The sequence below is a fragment of the Eurosta solidaginis genome, chromosome 4, assembly GCF_040869045.1.
Source record: "Eurosta solidaginis isolate ZX-2024a chromosome 4, ASM4086904v1, whole genome shotgun sequence".
NCBI lineage: Eukaryota > Metazoa > Arthropoda > Insecta > Diptera > Tephritidae > Eurosta > Eurosta solidaginis.
The window spans coordinates 206,086,566-206,109,934 of NC_090322.1; the positions used below are offsets into that span (position 1 = coordinate 206,086,566).

The 23,369-nt window shown below is 36.5% G+C and overlaps 1 protein-coding gene across 2 annotated transcripts in view; it reads right to left on the reverse strand.

The window, feature by feature from the left end:
• Positions 1-1,236: 1,236 nt before the first annotated feature.
• Positions 1,237-23,369, reverse strand: part of LOC137250922 (uncharacterized) — a 149,911-nt gene continuing 127,778 nt past the window's right edge. The window contains exons 2-5 of one of the 2 annotated variants that reach the window (XM_067784645.1): positions 2,261-2,517; positions 1,959-2,201; positions 1,668-1,856; positions 1,237-1,607 (exon numbers count right to left, since the gene is read on the reverse strand). In XM_067784645.1, coding sequence (XP_067640746.1) covers positions 1,251-1,607; positions 1,668-1,856; positions 1,959-2,201; positions 2,261-2,389 — 918 coding nt within the window. In that variant the 5' untranslated portion in view covers positions 2,390-2,517 and the 3' untranslated portion in view covers positions 1,237-1,250. Of the gene's footprint in view, positions 1,608-1,667; positions 1,857-1,958; positions 2,202-2,260; positions 2,661-23,369 lie in introns of those variants that run through there. The other variant, XM_067784644.1, reaches the window with a different exon arrangement.

Below are 23,369 nucleotides of genomic sequence, written 5' to 3' on the forward strand. Positions count from 1 at the left end.
CAAGCTGTAATTTGGCAGTCGTTGAAGATATCATGAGCAGGAACGTTACTCCTATTACAGTATGTGTGCTAAATAAAAATTAGCAAAATCTGATGACGAAAACGCCCACATTTAAAAAAAAAATGTTTAAGTCAAATTTTAACAAAAACATTTAATATCTTTACAGTATATAAGTAAATTATGTCAACATTCACCCCAGTAATGATTTGGTGCAACAAAAGACAAAAATAAAAGAAAATTTCAAAATGGGCGTGGCTCCGCCCTTTTTCATTTAATTTGTCTAGAATATTTTAAATTCCATAAGTCGAACCGTTAACATGATAACTTGAGCAAAAATCGATATATTTTTACTGAACTCAGTTTACTTACTTATTTGAACTCACGAACTGAATTTTGCCGCCATACTCTCAAAAATTAGTATTAAACATGGTATTAAAATAGCAAATGCTGTTCAATGGGAAATTTCTTTGATATGACTTCTATATTGATTCATCTAATTTTGTTGATTTTCCGACATAGTGGATAATTGATATTTATTGGAACGATTTCATCACCATCCTCTATCAAAGAGGTTTGGACACAATTATGGTGCAATCAAAACTAGAAGAACCAAATTCCTCTCACCTCAGCTAAACGGAGCGAGGCCCTTTAAACTGATTTAACCCCACGTGGTTGCTGGATATATTTTCTAGTTAAGGAAAGAAAATAAACCATGTAGACTAGAGCGAACTCGATTCGCCGGCTGGATACAGAACTGGATTAGCAATGAAGTCGGAGGTTTCACCAGATAATTAATATTCTAACTGAGCCCATGGCTGAAGCGAAAACATGAAGAGGCTAATTTTACTTGATAAAACGTGTAACTGGTATTGACTATGCCCGTTAACATCTGAACAAGAAAGGTTGATAAAATATATACTTGGCAGTGTCATTATTTACATAGGCCCATGTAGCGTAGTTCGTGTACTAAGTAATTGGAAATTCTGCTCAATGTATGGAAAATTAAGGTGGCTGTGCTAGGTAAGTTTTTAAAAGGTAGTCTCTCAAAAGCAAAATCAAATCCTACACTAGGAGTGTCTCCACGATTCTTCAAAACAATTTCTGGTAACACTAGACAACGTAGTGTAAGTTCTCTGGTAACACTAAATACATATTCAGCAATATGAGACTTTTTATTGACCGGATAGTTCAACCTGAATCGATCACTTCTTATTTATATTTTCGGGTTTATCTTATTTAGTAGGCACATATCAATATTCCAGCTTAAGCAACTCATATAACGGTATCTCCTGTTTGGTTGTCGTTATTTCTTTCATCTTAAATAGACCACTCTTTTCCAAATATGATGGTCTTGCCAAATGTGTGTTTTCCCGATAAAACTCTATGAGAGCCTTTACTGAACGCAGATGTCCGATGCCCTTAAACAGCTTCTCGCCTGAAAGTAGCTCGTCTGGGAATACAGTTTTTATTGGTTTTTCACGAGCCAATGGTGAGAATGGTCGGTCTCTGTATGGCACTGTACGTCCAAATGCAACAGTTATAGCTTCCTTTTGTACATTATTTAGTAATTCTTTAAAATTATGTTCATAATTCAGCTCAATGGCCACCTGTCGGAAGAAAGAGTGAACGAAAATGTTGAAATCAGCTTTTAATAATCAGCAGCATACCTCTGGCGAATTTAATTTATCTTCTACAGCTTTAGCAATAGCTTTTATTTCCTTTGGTTCAGTTTGTGTGGAGGGTAAAGTTTTACGGCCGCCCTCTATTGAAAATAAAGCCTTTAATTGTGCTTTTGAAATGTCAGACTCATGATTGCTACTCAATGAGTTCAACCATTCCGTGAAACGTTCGGCAGACTAAAAGTGCGCATACGCACAGAAAGCGAAAGAGTAGAATAACGGTGGTATGAATTGAAAGCGCAAAAGCTTTAAAAGTTCATCAAGTGCTTTGCAGCTTACCGCATCCATTAACTGTTCCGCCTGTTCATCGAGTGCTTTCTCTGCTAAACTTTTTTCAAGATTATAAATTTTCGTGTCCCATTTTACGCGTTCTCTCCTTGGCTTGCATATATAGTCGGATGTCCAATTAAATGGTTTCTGAGTTTTTGTCTTGCGTTCAATAGCATCATCGTGTTTCATTTCGGAACTCATATCCTCATTTTCAATGCGCTCGATTTCATGGGAACTCTCATTTACAACTGTCTACAATAAGCGACCATAATCAAAATTAGCTAGATATATTAATCTTCTTACTACCCTACCTCTTTACTTTCTGTGTTCTGAGTAGGAGCTTCTTCTGATGATTCTTCTACGTCATAATCTTTTGTAGTTTCTACCTCAGATTCATCAATATAAACCAAACGGTCATATTCATCAAACTCATATGGCATTATTTTTCGAACACGTTCTCGCAAATCTTCTGGCAGCGTAGCTGAGAGGTCATAGTCTCTTATAAGATCTCGGAGTGTTCTTTGGTGTGCTGCATCTTCTATTTCATAAATTACCTCCTTCCAATATTCTTTGTTTAGCAGCATATTTCTTTTTCGATATTTGTATGAAAAATGATTTTAGATATTTTAACGATTGTCCAAAATAGTTTTCTCGTTTCTTAGATACATAAATTTGATACGACTTAAATTTAGAGGTGAAAAGTTTTTGTATGCAGTCATAATTTGTATTTTTTGTTTGTTACTAAGGCAACTTTGTTGACTTGCCAATGCGCATGACAATGACTATTTTTTGAAGCTTTGGTATGTCTTTAGAGCTTTATTTAATGTTATAACGGTTCGTGTTTGAGAAAACTGTTATACATGCTTTGTAATGATAACATAAGGGGTGTCAAATGCATAACTTTGTGAAGTTTTTCTATTCAATGTTGTTGCTGTAACCGAAAAACACTGCCCGAAGGATAAGAAAGGTGCTACGAATTCGGACAGTTATTTAACAGACAAACAAACCAGACCACATGTTCAATTAACACTTATAAGCCGTTCAAGCCCCTTTAGACGGGTGGAGTATTCGTGCGCAACTTTCCAGACCTTTGGAGGTTTCTTGCAGCTGGCTGGCTCCCATGCGCCAACTGTCTGCGGTTGAGGTCTGTCTCCAGATTCCGGAACATGGTCAATGCATCTTTATTACAAAGGCGGAAACAAGTTATCACATCGCTCCCAAACAATTTTTACCAAAAAACCTATCCTCGGCCCTTAAAAGTGCCGGAACGCGAGATTGGTCTTCCTCAAGAGCAATGTTCGACATATCTACACGGCTCTTGTTAGGCAGGCCTACTGAAACAGCTCTTGGCAAACTAAAAGAGGGGTCCCTCGAGAGCAAAGAACTTATGCAAGGAGTCTTTCTCGACATAGAAGAAACCTTCAATAATTTCCCATCAACAGCAATTGAGAGGGCCCTTCAAGACTGTAAGTTGAATAGGCTCTAGTAGAAGCCATCATCAGATTGTTGAGTGGCAGAGCTGCAGCGACGGAGCGACTGCTCAGAGGAGGGCGGGAAGGAGTACGCCACAGGAAGGTATTTTTTCTCCACTGCTTTTAGGCGGGGTAATGCCAAGAAGTGTATTTTGCCGATATGGAGATTCTTGTCAGGGGAAAATTTTTAAATACACTAAGGGACATTTTATAGGGTTGCCTGGGTGTTGTTAACATATCAGAGTCATGCAGATAAGCTTAAAAATGGATCTCATTTTAATTCCTGAATTTAGAACTATTTCTATTGGGGGAGTATCGTTCGTGCTGTTAAGTTCCCTGGTAACAAGCAAGCTGTCATAGAAGTTTAATGTGGAGAACAAGACTATACTGAAGTTTCCTTGTAATGCTGCCGAGAGGTAATGCACAAACTCCGATTATCACCTATGGCGTTCTGGTTAGATGCATAGCATACTTTTCTTCCTTTGAAAAGGTTGGAGGCACTTCAAGGATTCGTGATGGTTCACATTAGCGTGGCCCTTTTTTTATTTATATTTTTATTTCTACCCTTATATTAAGTCGCTTTCATGTTTGTCCCCTCATTTCCATACGAATTCTTGACCCACGGAAAAGTCTTTTTCGGCAACTTGCCGTTGAGCTAGACACTTGATACTTAGAACATAGTTCAGGTCTGAGAGACATTACAATGCAAGTGAAAATAAATCCGCTAGGCGATCGACTTTTAACTAACTTCTCGGTGATCCAGAGACTTGAAACTTAGCATATAGTTTGCGAGTCGATGGCACTACAATTCGCGGAAACCAAAATGCCGCCAGGTAGCAGACGAATCGAGATAAACGAAAATCCCTGAAAAAACGCATCTTGCAATCGATTTTTGAGTAACTTCCCGGTGAGCTGAAGATAAGAAACTTGAGCCGTACGTCAGAACCTGGTGAAAATGCAATATTTTATCAAAAAAATTCCGCTGGGTGGCGCATGGATCGAGATATTAGGAAAATTAATTTTAATTTGGGAATCTTTCAATCCATTTTTAACTAACTTTCCGATTACCTAGAGACTTGTAACTTAGCACATAGTTCGGGACCCTGTGACAATACAATTTATAGAAAACAAAGTTCCGCTAGGTGGCGTGCTAATTGAGATAACTACAAATCCCTGAAAAACGAGGGTAATCTTGCGATCGATTTTTGAGTAACTTGCCGATGAGCTAGAGACTTGGGCCGTGGGTCAGAACCCGGTGACAATGCAATATTTTATCAAAACAATTCCGCTAGGTGGGGCATAGATCGAGATATTAGGAAAATTAATTTTAATTTTGGAATTTTTCAATCCATTTTTAACTTCCCGGTTACATAGAGACTTGTATCTTAGCACATAGTTCGAGACCCGGTTACAATATAATTTATAGAAAACAAAGCTCCGCTAGGTGGCGTGCTAATTGAGATAACTACAAATCCCTGAAAAACGAGGGGAATCTTGCGATCGATTTTTGAATAACTTGCCGGTGAGCTGGAAACTTGAAACTTGGGTCGTGGGTCAGAACTCGGCGACAATGCAACATTTGATCAAAAAAGATTCGCTAGGTGGCACGCGAATCGAGATATTAGGAAAATTAATTTTAATGTGGGATTCTTTCAATCCATTTTTAACTAACTTCCCGGTTACCTAGAGACTTGTAACTTAGCATATAGTTTGGGACCCGGTGTCAATACAATTCATAGAAAACAAAGTTCCGTTAAGTGGAGTGCTAATTGAAATAACTACAAATCCTTGAAAAACGAGGGGAATCTTGCGATCGATTTTTGAATAACTTGCCGGTGAGCTGGAGACTTAAAACTTGGGCCGTGGGTCAGAACCCGGCGGCAATGCAACATTTGATCAAAATAGATTCGCTAGGTGGCACGCGGATCGGATAGTAAGAAAACAAATTTTAATTTGGGAATCGTTCAATCCATTTTAACTAACTTGCCGGTTACCTAGAGACTTGAAACTTGGCACTTAGCTAGAGGCCTGGTGACAATACAACTTATAGAAAACAAAGTTCCGCTAGGTGGCGCGCTAGTAAGTAAAGATAACCGCAAATTCTTTAAAAACGGGGGAAACTTGGGCCGTAAGTCAGACACCGGTGATAATAGGATATTTTATCAAAAAAATCCGGTAGGTGGCGCATGGATCGAGATATTGAGAAAACTAGTTTTAAATTGGGAATATTGCAACCGATTTTTAACTATCTTCCTGGATATCTAAAGACTTGAAACCTGAAATATAGTTTAAAACTCGGTGAAAGTGCAATTTTGATCCGAAAATTGTACCTACGTAACGCACAAGTCGAACTATTTAGAAGATTAGCCCATACCTTCATGGCTAGCCTCCTGAGTGTTGCAGGCGTTGTAGAATTCGGCCTCGTTGAAGGCCCAACTCAATGAACGTCCTTACATTCTTTTAGGCGTATGCGACTTTCACCATGATTATTTTAGACTTTCAGGTATATGCCAGTTTCACCACGATTTTCAGCTGTGCAACGAGGTGGAATTCTCTTGTTATGATGCGAGGTCGAATTCTGTTGTTTTCGCCAGTGCTGTCAGCGAAAATTCCACTAATTCTATTAAATCTTGCTATTTTGAACAAATAAATAAAGATAAGAATTTTCACTTAGGAATTACTTAAATTACTAATCAAAGTTGCAATTGCCTTTTTGGCGGCAGTACTAAAAAATTGAAAATAAAAAGATAACCAAAAATTTTAAGGACTACCTTTATATAAATGGACCAAAAAATAGAAGGCAATTTTTCCTTTTAAAACAGACATAGTCATGTTGAATTTTGACTAAATAACTATAACAATAGCTCTCGTAAAAGAATTTTGGGATTTAAAATTATAAAGGTAGAGTACGTGTTTAAATTTTATATAATCAATTAGTTAATCCCAAGTACACGGTTTACCTTAAATTGAAAAATTGCGCTCCACCTTTATAGTTTTAAATCCCAAAATTCTTACAAGAGCTATTGTTACAGTTTTTTAATCAAAATTCAATAACACTATGTCTGTATTAAAGGAAAAATTGCTTTATAATCTTTTTATTTTTATTTAACATGAAAGGAGTTTTTGTTCACAACGAGCGTATTACTCCTAAAAGTAAGAAAACACTACAACCTCAAAATAACAAATTTCTGGCAAGCAGTGGCTTAAATGCTCAAGGTGCAGTTTTTGAATATTTCCATATATCATTGGTCACCAAAATTTAAACTGTGGCTGTGTTGATAAGAGTAAAATCATCGTGGCGGTAATGGTTTAGTCGTTGATTAACGAGTTACGAGCCAAACGTATGCTCGCATGTTTGTTAAAACTCAAAACAAAATCTGTAAATAAGCTATAGAAATATTATTCTTATGCTTGTATCTAACAAAAATCAAAAAATTTAATATTTTAAACATTAAGCAATAAAAAACAAGTAAGAACGGGACTGTCTTCGGCTGTGCCGAAGACTTCATACCTTTCATGAATGGGGCTGAACAATAATCTTATCCCGTTCGTAATCTCCGAATAATCGGATGTATAAGATAAGAAATATATAGTGAACAGATCTACATACCTTAACGATTTTTAAGATAAATATAAAATAACAAACAGGTAGGTACTTTGTGTGAGGATGCAAAGTTTCAGGTTTTTTGTGGTCTGCATGTAAAAACTATGGCTACGAATCACGTATGTATTTCAAAAATATATGACGTAAACGTAACTATTTGATGAAATTTGATGAATCTTGAAGCTTCTAGCCGTAAAAAATGGGTCAATATGACAGTTTATATGAAGTATATAATATATATACCACCGATCTCTATGATTTTTTCAGACAACAATATATGCTATATACGAAAGCATTTTGTGAAATTTGAAGCTTCTAACTGTTAAAACGGGGCAGAAATTGCGCAAAGTTTCTTATCTGAACAATCGGTTGTATGAGATATATACTATGTATATCACCGATCTCAATGATTTTTTCAGACATCAATATATGCTATACACGTAAGCAGTTGGTGAAATTTGAAGCTTCTAGCTGTTAAAATGGGGTAGAAATTGCGAAAAGTTTCTTATCTGAACAATCGGTTGTATGAGATATATACTATATATAGAACCGATCTCTATGATTTTTTCAGACAACAATATATGCTATATACGCAAGCAATCAGTGAAATTTGAAGCTTATAGCTGTTAAAATGGGGTAGAAATTGCGAAAAGTTTCTTATCTGAACAATCGGTTGTATGAGATATATACTATATATACAACCGATCTCTATGATTTTTTCAGACAACAATATATGCTATATACGTAAGCAATCGGTGAAATTTGAAGCTTATAGCTATTAAAATGGGGTAGAAATTGCGAAAAGTTTCTTATCTGAACAATCGGTTGTATGAGATATATACTATATATACAACCGATCTCTATGATTTGCTCAGACAATAATATATGCTATATAAGTAAATATTCGGTGAAATTTGAAGCTTCTAGCTGTTAAAATGGGGCTAAAATTTGCGAAAATATATATATATATACTATATATTTATACTATATATACCACCATATATATACTATATATACCACCGATCTTTATGATTTTTTCAGACAACAATATATGCTATATACGTAAGCATTCGCTGAAATTTAAAGCCTCTAGCTCTTAAAATAGGGCAGTAATTACGAAAAGTTCCTTATCTGAACAATCGGTTGTGGGGGATATATACTATATATACGACCGATCTTATAAATTTTTTCAGGCAACAATATGTTCAATATACGAAAGTATATGGTGAAGTTTGAAGCTTCAATCTGTTAAATTGGGTAAGATATTACAAAAATCCTCTTTTTCTGAAAAATCGGTTGTATGGAGGATATATGCTATAGTGGTCCGATCCGGTCGGTTCCGACAAATGTCTAATCGGACACCCAAATACACCTGCTCACCAAATTTTATCAAGATATCTCAAAAATTGAGGGACTAGTTTGCATACAAACACACAGACGGACAGACGGACAGACGGACATCGCTAAAACAACTCAGCTCTTCAACCTGATTATTTCGGTATACTTAATGGTGGGTCTATCTATTTTCCTTTAAGGACTTACAATTTTCGGTTTCGTGACGAAATTAATATACCATTTCATTTTCATGAAAGGTATAAAAATTCTACGCAACTGTCTGCCACAAAGATTTTGTAGTGTGAAGGCCATAAAAACATATAAAATAATATCCTCCTTTTGGGAGAAATCAAAAAGAGACAGGAGTGTCTTTTAATCCATCAAGCAGGAAAGGCGTGAACAAAAGCGCGGGGCTGCAAAATTTTTAAGATTATGTGCAAATCCTGCGACATTGGACTCATAAAGTGCCTCAAATCCTGAAGAGAGAAGACTTAAGGCTCACTATGGGCATACTAACTAAACATTGCCTGCTGACGTCACATGCTTCTAAGTTAGGCCTCGTCAGTAACAGCAGATGTAGGAAGTGTGAGCTGCAGGAAAAAACGGTTGAGCACGCTTTGTGTGCGTGTCCTGCGCTCGCCAGACTAAGGCTCCAACTATTAGGGGCCGCAGAGTTGCCAGGTCTCGAGAAAGCAATTAAGTTAGGTCCTACAAAATTCCTAGTATTTGTGGGGAAGGAGTTATTCTATAATATGAGTCTGAGCACCTGATTTTGGTTCTTACCTTTAGTAATCAAAGAAATTCTGGTAACCCTATGGACACCTTCAGTGAGGTTTTATTGACAGGCCAGGTCAGCCTTACATTCTTTCCGAAATGTTTCTAGTTAGTCGCTGCGAAGAGATCCCGCGTGCATACAATATGGTGAGTTAGTACTATGGTCCCTTACTCCATAACCTCTTCCATATTTCGGGTTTAACTAGAAATAGTGATTTCCACAAAATCAGAAAGAAAGATGGCTAAAAACGATGTTTAATAAAACACGTTTTTTAATGCATTTTGAGAATAAAATATTACTTAAACCTCAATTTCGTACTAAACAAACATAGTAAATAATTAATTTCAACTTAAAAATACAATGAAAGCACCCACAATGATATTTGATTGCAAACAACAAGAACCAATAAATAGTTTTAGCATAACAAATAGTGCGTTTATATGTATGTATATTCTTATAAAAACATGAACACGTTCAACGCAAATCCCGTACATTCTTACACAAATACAGATACCTACTTATTTATAATCTAAAGCAAATCTTGAAATCAAATCAACTTCTTAACTGTTTCAATAAACGTGTCTTGCATACGTAAACAGATAAGATTGCTTGTGTGTTTTAGTGAAAACAACAATAGGAAAAATACTACATTTATTTCCAATAAAAGTACCTTTACAAGTACTACACTTCACCTTCATCCATTTGTGTGTGTATGTGTGTGTGTGCATTTTGATGTGGTTTGTGAAGGCAAAGAGAGTACTACACCTGCCATCGATGTACAATAAAATGGAAAATCTACAATATATTAAACTAAAAGTCTATATACAAAAACGTTAGTTATTGCTTTCAATAGTGAGACTTGTTCATTCGTAGATGCATATTAGGGTGTTTCATGCTTATTTTAACAAAGAAACAAAAAGTTCGATACACGAAATACCAGTCTCATAGCCCGTAAATAAGAAAGCACTCTCTGAATTTGAAAACAACATATTTTTCTGTGCGTATGTTCCTGGTCTCCTCCTAACCGACTGGATCGATTTTGATGAATTTTTTTATGAATTTGATGATTTCTAATTTACAAGTGACTATTCTCATTTCCCGGTGACGCTTTCCCATTAACAATTGATATTCTTATTTTCACTTGACGCTTTCGCATTTCAAATTGACTGCTCTCATTTCCATATGACGCTTTCGCATTTACGTCTGACGCTTTCTCATTTTAAACTGGCTATTCTCAAATACAAATTACCCTTTTGCATTTTCATTAAACGCTCTTATTAACTCTTCTCATTTCAAAGTCACGGTTGCGCATTTAAAATTGACTATTTTTATATGCGTGTGACTTTTTCGCATTAACATTTGATGCTTTCTAATTTACAATTGACTAACCTAATTCACAATTTACAAACATTTCATAATTCTGCTCTCTTATTTAAAAGTAACTATTCTCATTTTCATATGAAGGTTTCTCATTTACAGTTGCCTCTTCCTGTTTTCAAGTGACGCTTTCCCATTTACAATTGGAAATGGTGTAGTAAGCGAATTAGGAGTAGAACTCTTCTAATTATGGTGCGATTTGCTTAAAATTCGGTACAAGGGTACCTTTTTGCCCAAGTTAATGTTACAGACTTTCCCTTAAGTGATGTGACCAAGGGCCCACCCATTCTGAAAACTCGAATTTTTTTCCGGAGAGTGGTCCAAGTGCCGATCTATAAAACAAAATTTTATTTATGGTGTGATTTTCTTAAAATTAGGTACGAGGCTTCCTTTTTAACACAGTTAATAATTGCGAAACTGCTCTTTCTGGGAAGCAAATCAGTGGCCGAATTATTCTAAGCAATCTTATTTATGGAGCGATTTGCTTGAAATTTAATGCATGGACTCTCCTTGCAAGCTTAATTTTTCGATCTTTTCTTTCCTGAAAGTAGGCTAGGATGGTGCGATATGTTTGAAGTTTATTATTGAGAAAGCCTTTCGAATAGGTTTATTAAACGGTTTTTTATATATATAAAAGCGATAAATTTATAACACAAAATTGGATGATTAGAAATTTTAACTTAGTTAGATTCGCGAAGTTTTGTAAATGGTTTGTAAGTGGGGTCCGTTATATGGACCGTAGTGATCCCAAAACGTGTTTTTACAATATCGGATGTGTTAGTGAGGGTTTTAAAAAGGGGTGGTGGTTATAAAGAAGGGCGAGAGAGAAATGGAGAGCTATACAAAAATCTATAGGAGAAAAAGGAAGATAAGCGAAATGAGCGGGAATAGGAGACGGGGAGAAAGAGAAGGGTGAGAGGAAGAAAATTTGAGAGAAAGTAAGGAATAGGAAAAAAAGTAGGAGTAGGAAATGTAGATAGAAATGAGAAGTGCCAGGGGAAGATGGAGAGAAGGCAAGGAGATAGAAAAGATTAATCCTTCTAATTTTGAAAGTTGAGGAAGGGGAATAAACTGGGTGTAGAAGAGAGAAAAGGGAAGAAGTATGGAGCAGAAACAGGGATCATGCATGGAAAGGAGGAGGGAGAGACAAGGAAATACTTTCTATTAGTGGGGCTGGGAGTGTGAGTGGGAATTAGAATGTAAAGTGTGTGGTAATAGGAATGGCAGTGGAAACAAGAGTGGGAGGTTAACATTTCCTCTTAAAATAAAACTTGATAAGTGAAATATCGTTGATTCAAAACAACTTTTTGCAAAATAATAGCTTATTATTCTAGTCCACGACCCTTTTAAACTTGTTTTATATCTAAGTTGCCGTCGTGTTTAACATATCCCGTCCATTTTTATGAGAAACATTTCCTGCTATAGGGAAAATATATGTACACAATTTCATTACGATCCGTTAAGTTTTCTTCGAGTTATGGCTCCGAAAACATAGAAAATTGCTTAGCCATAAAAGGGGCGGTGCAACACCCATTTTCAAATATTTTAGTGCTTTACAATTTAATGTTATAATGCAATTTAAAAAGTAAAATTCTATTGATACAAAGCTCCTTTTCGCTAAGATATAGATTATTATTTTCGTCTACGACCGTTTTAAAAATCTTTTATATAAAAGTGGGCGTGGTCTTTAACCGATTTTGTTAATTTTGCTTCAAAGCTTTCCTTATACTAAAGGCAACATCTCTGCCGAATTGTGTTACGATAGGTTTAATGATTTTTGATTTAAGATTAATAATATTGTAACGTAGCACATGCTACCATTTAGCGCCCACCCCTAACGTTATATTTTCCATTTAGCGCCCACCCCTAGTATTGTATGTACCGACATACATATACATACTGACCCAACAACCATCGCGCAAGCAATAGGCAAGCCAGCGATGGTGAACGCACAATGCTTCGGAATTTTCGTTAGTGGCGCGTTGTGCGCGACAATGCGAGCATAGTTCTCAATGTGTTCATAGTTGCATTTGAATATAATGATTAGCCGGAATACACCAGGCATACTTCGCCGTAGGTAAGTGAAGTGTTAAAAGGTCGGTTCCACCGATGGTACTCCCCCTGCTTATGGGGCGCCCTGCCGGTTTACCCACATTTCCGGTGAGTAAGATGGGATTTACACCCCCTATTACTCACTGGAAAGGTAATGCACGAGCAGCCTTCTCGGGTAGGAAGGAAACCCGTCTCAACGCCAGAGGCGGGACGGATTTCCCCACTATCCTGGCAGACTGCCCGAGCCAATATAAAATTATTTTATCACAAGTGGGCGGTGCCACACCCATTTTAACCTTTTTTTTTTCGAATTTTTATCAAGAGTCTCAATATCGGTCCACACGTCAAATTTCAACATTCTTGGTGTATTATTTGCTAAATAATCAGGTTTTTTGTGTTTTCCAAAATGTTATATATATCAAAAGTGGGCGTATTTATCATCCGATTTCGCATTTTCGATTTTCAATACAATTCTATTCTGGGTCCAGATAAGCTCGTGTACCAAATTTGGTGAATATATCTCAATATTTACTGAAGTTATCGTGTTAACGGACAGACGGACGGACGGACGGACAGACATGGCTCAATCAAATTTTTTTTCGACACTGATGATTTTGATATATGGAAGTCTATATCTATCTCGATTCCTTTATACCTGTACAACCAACCGTTATCCAATCAAAGTTAATATACTCTGTGTGCTTTGCAGCTCCGCCAGCCAAAATATTTTTTTCAAGTTTCATCAAAAAACCATGCTTACGGTTCTTCCAGGAACGCCTAGAATCACTCTACAAAATTTCATTGCATTCCATGTTGTGGTTCAAAAGTTATAAGTGACCAAACCAACAGATATTGAATTTATGAACATAGAGTTTCCTTCTTTGTACTACCATATCACTACTAATGTGGAGTACCAGAATAGTCGCCAATGCTCATATACATATTGCAAGTTTTTTTGAACTTAGGAGTTTGAGCCATCAAAAAGTTATCAATTTACCATCAGAAACTTATTTCTTACATTTCGGAAATGTATCGATATATTACCGAAAACCTATCGCTTTGCTATCGAAAAGTTATCGATTTGTAATCAAAAGATTATTGATTTTCTATCAAAAATATATTAATTTGATATCGATAAGTTATCGATATATTTAACAAAATTTAAACACATTTAGTTGATAGCAAAGAATGTATGAAAAATTTATCAAAACCTTTTTTGGATTTGTTATCAAGATTTGATCAACATTTTTTCGAAAAGTTATCGAAAATTCGATTTAATAGGTATTGCAAAGTTATCGATTTGCTATCGAAACATTAATGATTTTTCACCAAACAGTTATCAATATTTTGTTCACTTCTCATCGGAGAGTTATCGACTTGTCTTGTTATTAAAATTTGTGCTCAAGTTGATATTGTCGATATAAGGAAGTTTGTATCTTGCTATTACACACCTGTGTACATGTACATCTGGGTATACAAATGCTGCACGAAAAACAAAACATTTATAATTTCATGGAAGAAAGCTACTTTTATGGTGAATCACCCTAATATACCCGTTTGGATTAGTAACGTTCGCTAATATGATATTATTCAATGTTTTTTTCTTTTTTTAACTTCCCTATTGTTTGCTTTTGTAGGTGTCAAGTTTATATAAAATGTCACCACAATGTTGTTTGTGGGTTATTTGTTTTCCGTGTTTTTCTTCCTTCTGTCTTCAACAGTAATTGTTTTGCTTGCATACATTTTTTTGTAGTTTTTTATACTCAGTTGAGCAGAGCTCACAGAGTATATTAATTTTGTGCGCATAACGGAACCCCGTAATGGCATAAACTAATCGAGATAGATATACACTTCCATATATCTAAATGATCTGGGCGAAAAAAGATATTCATTTACCCATGTCTGTCCGTCCGTCTGCCCATAAACACGATAACTTGAGTAAATTTTGAGGTATCTTAATGAAATTTGGTATCTCAGATCGCTATTTAAAATGAATTAAATCGAACTATAACCACGCCCACTTTTTCGATATCGAATATTTCGAAAAACCGAAAAAGTGCGATAATTAATTACCAAAGACGGATAATGCGATGAAATTTGGTAGGTGGGTTGAGCTTATGACGCAGAAAAGAAAAATTAGTACAATTTTGAACAACGGGCGTGGCACCGCCCACTTTTAAAAGAAGGTAATTTAAAAGTTTTGCAAGTTGTAATTTGGCAGCTGAGTATGTAACGTTCGGTTAAACCCGAACTTAGCTTTCCTTAATTGCTTCTTTTTTAGTTCGGCACTGTTTTCTTTTTTTTTTTTTTGTTTCTTTTTTGAGGTAAATAAGTAGACCCTGTTGGAACAAAGGTAATGCATCTTCTTGACGGGTGTTAAGGTATCTTAAAATATAGGGATGTGCATATCAATATCGATCATCATATCTGTACTTATGTATAGCTCTGAATGGTGGAAAGTGTCGAGATCAGCTGAGATAGGTCTTCCAGTAGTAAAGAGAAAACTTTCCGGAAGATTTATAGCAATGTCTGTCACGCTGATGGTGAGTATGAAAGAAGGTATATTGATGAGCTCTATGAGATTTACGCAGATATGAAGTTAGAGAAATGAATAAAAGCATAAATACGTTCCGACCAAGAAAGTATTTTAAACGGCAGCGCTATAGGGTTAGCTGGCATTACTTGTCATGAAACGGAAGAAATTGCATGGGCGGTTAAGTGCCCAAAAATGATGATGGTGGATCTCAAAGGTTTAGTTGCAAACGAGATCAAATCGAGCTCAAGAATTAAACTATAGTTTTTTGTCATTATTATTGTTATGATTTATATATTTACTATATATTATATATATATTATAGCGTGAAATTACTAGGGCGAAGAGAAACTCATGGAAAAGTTTCTGTACGGACATAGAGTGCTCCAGCGAAACAGCACGGTTGAAAAAAGTCCTAGCAACGGGAAACATAGTCCAGGGACTAATAAAGAAAGAGAATGGGGAATGGTCACGTAATAGTGAGGAATCCCTTGAGGTGCTTCTCAGTACACATTTCTAATCGGGAGACGGTTTCGAAAAGCCAGCACACATCACTCACTCTTCGATCACGGAGCTAGTTGTGCCGGGCTTGGTGAACGATACCAAGATCGAGTAGGCAGTGAAGACGTTTTCTAAGTTTAAATCGTCGGGCCCAAATGGTATATTCCCGGCCATGCTACAAGTCTTAAGTAGGGTGGTAGTGGAATGGCTTAAAATAATATTCGATGGGTGCATAAGACTGAATCATGTACCGCACTCTTGGAAAACTGCTCGTGAAGCTTTTCTACCAAAGGCGGGGAAGATTGGTCACGTGTATCCCAAAGACTATAGACCCATTAACTTCACATCTTTTCTGCTCAAAACCTTTGAGAGGCTGATAGATGTGTACATAAAGTCCAACGTGGATGAAAAGATGCTCTCCACAACATAGCATGCGTACACCAAAGGCAAGTCGGTAGACACCGCATTGCATAGGGTGGTAATAAGCATAGAGAAATCCCTGGAATATAAGGATTATGCTCAAGGAGTGTTCTTGGACATTGCCGGGGCTTTCAATAATGTTGCAAAATGGGCAATTATGGATGGTCTTAATTACATTAAAGTACATCCTGCCTTAATCAGATGGATCGGCTGCATGTTAAATTGCAGGAAGATTACATCACAATGGGGATTGTACGAGGCAACGAAATCAGTGGACAGGGGCACACCGCAGGGAGGGGTGCTATCACCTCTACTGTGGACGCTGGTCATCAACCAACTGCTCAGGCAATTCGATGAGGGACCCGTAAAATTTACGGCTTACGCAGATGACGTTGAAATTGTCATAAGTAGAAAGTGCCTTCCAGCGAGTAGTTCTTTGATGGATCGGGCGTTTCGGGATATTCATACCTGGGCATCTATTGTCGGGTTGAAAGTCAATGCGGCGAAGACGGATATGGTCTTGTTTACAAAGAGGTACAAGGTCCCAAATTGGACCAGGTCTAAGTTAGGAGGGGTTACCCTAAAGGAAAAACCTTGCACAAAATATCTAGGAACCATTCTAGACAGTAAGCTGTCATGGAAGCTCAACGTGGAGGGAGGGTCAAGAAGGCCTCAACGGCACTGTATGCATGTAAAAGAATGCTGGGGTGTACTTGGGGCCTATCGCCCTCTCTTTCTCATTGGGTTTTTACAGCGATTGTAAGCCCTATTCTAAACTATGGAGTTCTTGTTTGGTGGAAAGCCACACAAAAAACAACATACCTCAAAAAATTAGAGGGGGTATACAGACTATCGATGCTTAGCATTACGGGAGCCCTGAAAAATACCCCGACGGCTGCACTGTATGCCATTCTGCACATCCCACCTGTAGACCTGGCAGCAGAGAACAAAGCGTTAACGACCGCAAAGAGGCTCGGTGCTTCGGGGCAACTTGAGCGCCGACCATAAAGCCATAGTAGTATAGCGTCATCAATCGCAAGACGAACAGACTACATTATTCCCTATCTGCGCTTCGAGGGAGATCTTAAGGCACAATAGAGGTGGACGGTTGGCGCAAGAGTACGCAAATTGCGGACGAGGCGATAAATGTGTACACCGATGGTTCCAAAGTAGTGGAAGGAGTAGGGTCTACGGTATACTGCGCTGATCCGGAAATAGGCAGATCCTACAGGCTGCCGGATTACTGTAACGTGTTCCAAGTGGAAATATTAGCAATAACCAAAGCAGTAGAAACCCTGGAAAGGAATAGCTTAAGCTGCCACCGTGTTAAATTTTATATTGACAGTCAAGCAGCAATTAAGGCAATAATCTCGCATAGGACAGCATCTAAATGAGTGTTAGAGTGTAAGCAGTCTCTGGAGAGAATCGGGACAGGGAGAAGCATACATCTATATTGGGCCCCAGGGCATATGGGAATAGATGGGAATGAAAAAGCGGACGAACTAGCTAAAAAGGGCGCATCCATTGAAGCATACTCCGTAGATGTCCCAATTAGATTGGGCGAGAGGTGCACATGTTCGACCAAGCGGGAAAGACGTTGGTTCAAGCGCGGGGCTGTAAAGTGTCGAAGATTATGTGTAGGTCTTACAACCTTAAACTAACACAGTTGCTTCTATCATTAAAAAGAGAGGACTGTAGACTCATGACGGGTATTCTGACAGGACACTGCCTTCTGGTGTCACATACCTTTAAATTAGGCTGGGTTAGTGATAGCAGATGTAGGAAGTGCGGGTTGGAGGAGGAAACGATCGAGCACGTTCTGTGCTCCTGTCCTGCACTTGCCAGGCTAAGACTCCAGCTATTAGGAGTGATACAGCTGTAAGATCCAGAAGCAGCAAGTGGTTTAAGTCCTGGGAACCTTCTAGTATTTGCCAAGAGGACAGAGTTATTTTATAACATAGGTCATGGTTTTTGATAGGGTTTTTTAGTTTGATCGTTAAAACAAACTTCTGGTAACACTACGGACTCAATCAGTCTATGTGAGGTCCTCATGGACCGGCCAGTTCAACCTACCTACCTATATATTTACTCAATTAAAAAAAAATATAAAAGGGGAAGAAAGAAAATTTAAGACAACTGACATAGCCAGTTGTCGACTATCACAGTGGTGCTTATTTTGGCATCTTTAAGTCCACTTCCATTCCGTTTCTGGTCAATCAGTACATTGACATCTATCTAACAAGCTTTGTGTCTCTTGTATGGCCATGATATCATAGGGCCATTATTCAGTTTGAGTCTGTTTTCTAATTGGTAGCCAATAAGGAACATAGACTCACAAACCGTGAAAACTCTAGTATATTTGTCAGGCTAATCTTTTTACTAGCATGCTAGAATGAAAAACACTATACGACGACACAATTTTCTATATTCAGCGGTTGGGGATGTTAGTATTTACACGAACAACAAAGCGACAACTAAAGAGTTGAGATCAATATCCGAGCTGCACAGAATAGTCGGGAAAAACTGACTTTTCCTGCGATTGCATAAACTTTATAACTAAATTCATCTGATGCTAAATTACTAAATTAAACTTCAAATAGACCTATAACCCAGACGCAAATGTCTTTCTTAGCTGTTGTAGATATTAATCCCTCAGTTCTGGCTCTGTGGAAGTGGTAACTCATTTCATTGAGACCCTTCTCAAAGCACTTTCTCTTGACTAAAACTGTGATTACTGCAACGACTTCCTGCCTGAAATATGCTTTATATAATTCAGATACCTATAAAACCACCTTCGCATCAACGTCCGTTCACATATGAGTAAGGATACTGCCATTGTTTACAAATCAGCTTTACAATAGTTTTCAAAAATGGGCACATGTCTTTGTTTAGGCTGACAGCTGTTTGTTTAACCACAATATATTTTTCATGCAAGCAATCGAGTTTTGATTGTTGTTTGTTTTTCTGGTGTCGTAAACGTCTCTGCTGTCGTCAGCTTATTTACCTGTTTACAACAAATTTGTATAAGCGATAACTTGTATTATATGTATTTTTGTACCTGTTGGTAAAATATGCCCAGTTGAAAGACAAAGGTAATAGTGCAGAAGATACTTGGAAAAACTCTCTGTAGGATTTGGGTTACAAATGGCATACTCAGGTTTTGAATTGCCCTATAAAATCGATTTTTTGTTTAATCAACCTGGGACTGAATTGAGACGCATACTATTATGCGTCGAATACTAAGTCTTTAGCGACATCGACGAACTTTTTAGGAAATTCTTGATTATACTGCAACTTCTGTTATAGTTCGAATAGTTGTACTGTCGAATGAATTACTCAAATATTCAGTATTGAAAAATGTTTCTAATTGACTACACTACCTTGGTAGTATTACTTCACAATAAAATTACTTTTCTACTTCACTTATAGCGTGTTAAAATTACATGATTAATTATGTCTCATCTGACGCTGCTTTTATACTATCAGTTGCCCCTCCACCTCCTACGATCTAGACTTTTCGCGAAAAGCCATCTCGAACACTTGGTTGTTTATTTCTTGTTTCTCTTCCACATACGTAGGTGGTCAATTAAATTTTTAGCTGTTCACATGTATGTGTGGCTGCTTGTTTTGATGTTAACATGTTTTGTGTTGCTGTCTGTGCCTTCAATTACTAGCAGCATAGTTACGTATCGAGCTGGTAATATTCGCCACAGTGCACTCAAAAATATTGTGACGAATATTAGCAACACTAACGGATACTATCATCTCTAAGCCGATACTATGCACTCACTTGTATCTACATAAACAAATCAATCATTATGTCTACACATATGTACATACAGCAGCAGAGAGATACTCACAAAAGTATGCAATCATCAGCAAAGTAGTTCTCACACATACACATACATATTTCTGATATATTTAAAAAAGTGTGCAATATGTACAATAAATAGCTCTGTAGTTCGATACCAATATATACGCAAATTTACCCTTAAGTAATCCTTAAAGTGCACTGTAATGCCTTTCTGGCCTGGCAGCGCGAGAGTTTCCACGTTTGCACCTTTCCATATGTCTATGGGTTTTACGTATCACATTCTAGTATTTTTGTTTTATCAACCTGAATATCTTCTTTACTTCTTATTATCTGACATTAGCTCTTTCTAGAACAATTTTTTTTTTAATTTTAAAATGATTAACTCAAAAAATTTATATATATATATATTTTTTTTTTTTTTTTTGAGATTTGATGTGAACCGCTTGCATTTCCATGTCGCGAAACTTCTTGCGACTAAAAGCTTGCTAAGAAAATGTTTTGCAAAAAAAAAAAACACACTTTCTCTCACCATATTTTTTCCAAATATAACTTCTTTAATAATTCTTATTTTAATAATTTTGTGTATGTAGTTGTATATGGCGGCTACCGTGGTGTGATGTTAGTATGCTCCGCTTTTCGATTAGAAGAAAATTTTCTAAGCGTGGTCGCCGCTCGACCATGTTTGGCAAGCACTTCGTTTATTTATGCTATGAAAAGCTTTTCAGTGAAAACTCATCTGCCTTGCAGATACCGTTCGGAATCGGCCTAAAACAAGTAGGTCAAATCCCGCCGATCCTAAGAGAAACTGGGCCCAAAAATCTCTTCGTAGGCTATCGGTCTTTACATTTATGTATTGTTGTAGTAATACTTCTTAATTACAATACCCGCATATTCACTTATAGTGTGAGGTTAGACTTTTCACGAACAGCCTCCTAGAACAGCTGCTTATTTATTATCACTCCAATATCTGATACTGCTTTTGTCTTCTTGTTATATGTGTGTTTATGTTTGAGTAATAACAATAAATTATAATAATAATAGCTTCGCTGTTTACATGTATGTGGTGCTTGATTTGATGTTTACAAGTATATGTGTGTGTGTGGCTGCTTGCTTTATTGTTGCTATGCATTTATTTAGTAACAGCGTAGTGAGATAACGAAATGCTAATATTCGCCACAAGATATCTCAAAAATTTAGGGACTAGTTTGCGTTCAAATTGAGAGACGGCCATGATCTAAACAACTCAGAGTGTCCTACTCATAATTTCGGTATACTTATAGGTGGGTCTATCTCCTCTCCTTTAATGACTTGCAATTTTGAAATTCGTGAAATTTCTATGAAAGGTCGAAATACGATTCAAATACAGCTGTGGCGGTTATTTTTTCATTTAAGTATATATTTGATTAAAATCTCATCGCCCGGATATTTTGTGGTATAGTGAAATTTTCAAATATGATTAGCATTTGCTGATTAAAATTTGCTAAATCATTGCGACTTATTTAGAGCGATATCCATTCTATATCTTGATGAAGGGTGATATGATTGGACATGTCAAAATCTCTTGCACAGACAATATACTTAGGTCGTACTTATTGACGTAAATCCCCAATAAATTTTTATATTTATAAAAATAAAGCATTGAAGTGGTGATAGTGAGAAAACCTTGCTAATGATAGGCAATTCAAGGGTTTGCATTGGCATTAGGAAGCAGAAAGGTTTCCAGTGTCTTCCTTTGCAAGAATCAGAAGGACGATATCAGATATAGTAATAACGAGCCTTCATTCGCTTGGTTAGTAAGTTTCTAAATCTTTACAACTTTTGTTCGAAAATATACTCTCGGAAGCTGACTGACTCTCAACCAAGATGTTCCAAAATTTGTATTGCGTTAGCGTTGGGATTCATTTATTTAAATTTTTGGTTGCTAAAATATCTTCGTCAAACACTGTGGTCATATTAATAATGGTCCCATATTATTTTTTTTATTGTGTAATACAACTATTCGCAAAAGAAAGATTCTAACTATTTTCCCTCCAACTAAGTTTCGTATACAAGAGAGATTGATAATTTTTCATTTTATTTGATAACAACAATAATAATTAATAATAAAAACAACAACAATTAATAGGGTTAGGTTAAGATATCCTGCCTACTGCCATAAAGAGTTTATAGGCATTGTCCATTCAGCTACTGTTGCCGATAATCACTTATTCAGAGTAAATATACAATAAACTAGACTCTTGTTCTGCCCATAAAATTGATATAGCCTTCAATCATATAACACGCTATGTATACGGTCTAAGTAAGTTTGACCATATTTCTGCTTGAAAGCCATTGCTTCTGGGTGATATCCATAATTACTTGAAGGCTAGGAGTTTCATTTTTCTTGTAAAACTAATTGCCACAAAAATACCATCCTACTTATACGAAAAACTTATGTTTCCTAGATCTAACCGTTTAAATAATCTTATTGTTCCAAATTTCAACTTTGTTCCATTAACTCGACTGTTTTTTGTTAACACCATGCGCACTTGGAACTCCATTCCAGCTACTGTAAGAAGCTGTATAAACGAAAGAAATTATAGAAATTATTTACCTATATTTGCTGATATAATCATGTTATGTGCTTCTTCTTTTTTGAAGGCTGTTAATATTATGATTTAAATTATATTGTTCCTGTTTACTTAAATGTTTATAAAATTTTCATGTAATAATGTTTTGTACTATAAAAGACCGGAAGATGGTCTTATTGTACTAATAATTCCCAAATAAATGAAAAGAAATGAAATGTGCTTTTTCCATTCTATATAGTTCTTTATTTGGCGCACTTTTCAAAGCTTGAATGGGAATTTGTTCTCTCAAGGAAGTGGACATAACTCTGAATTGGGACGACATTATACAAAAGCTCCGTTGATTTATTAAATCCTGCTATGTTGGTTTTATTGAAATTGCATTACAAAGGACATATTGACATATGCTAATGCGCCTAAAAGTGTGCGATCAATTCTACATTTTCAGCTTTCGATAACTTCTTGTATAATTCCAGCGCTTACTTTTCCACGTAGATCAGAATTATTCAAATTCCATATAAATATATGTTTGCATATGCTACTCTAAGAACTTAAAAATACTTAACTAACATGCTAAGTGGAAACAACAACTCTTACAAGTATAATATGAAGGACAGCGTCAACGGTGATGTCGTTTACGAAAATTATATTGGTATGGGTGTATGTGTGAATGTGTGCATAACATTTGTGTGAAAATATGTTTTCGTATAAAATAGAATATTAAAATTCCTTGTAAAAAGCTTTTGACATAAATTAAAAGTTTTGTCAACGAAAATGCATAAAACGGGCTCAACAGCACAAATACACCCACACATGTGCGGGTACAGTGTATCCAAAACAGACACGCACACATAAAAGCACACAATTACTTTCAAAAATGTTTTATACTTAACGTTGGAGCATCTTGCAATTGCAACACACTTGTAATCATAACAGTACGTGAGGGGTGGATTCACAGGAAATGAGCGAG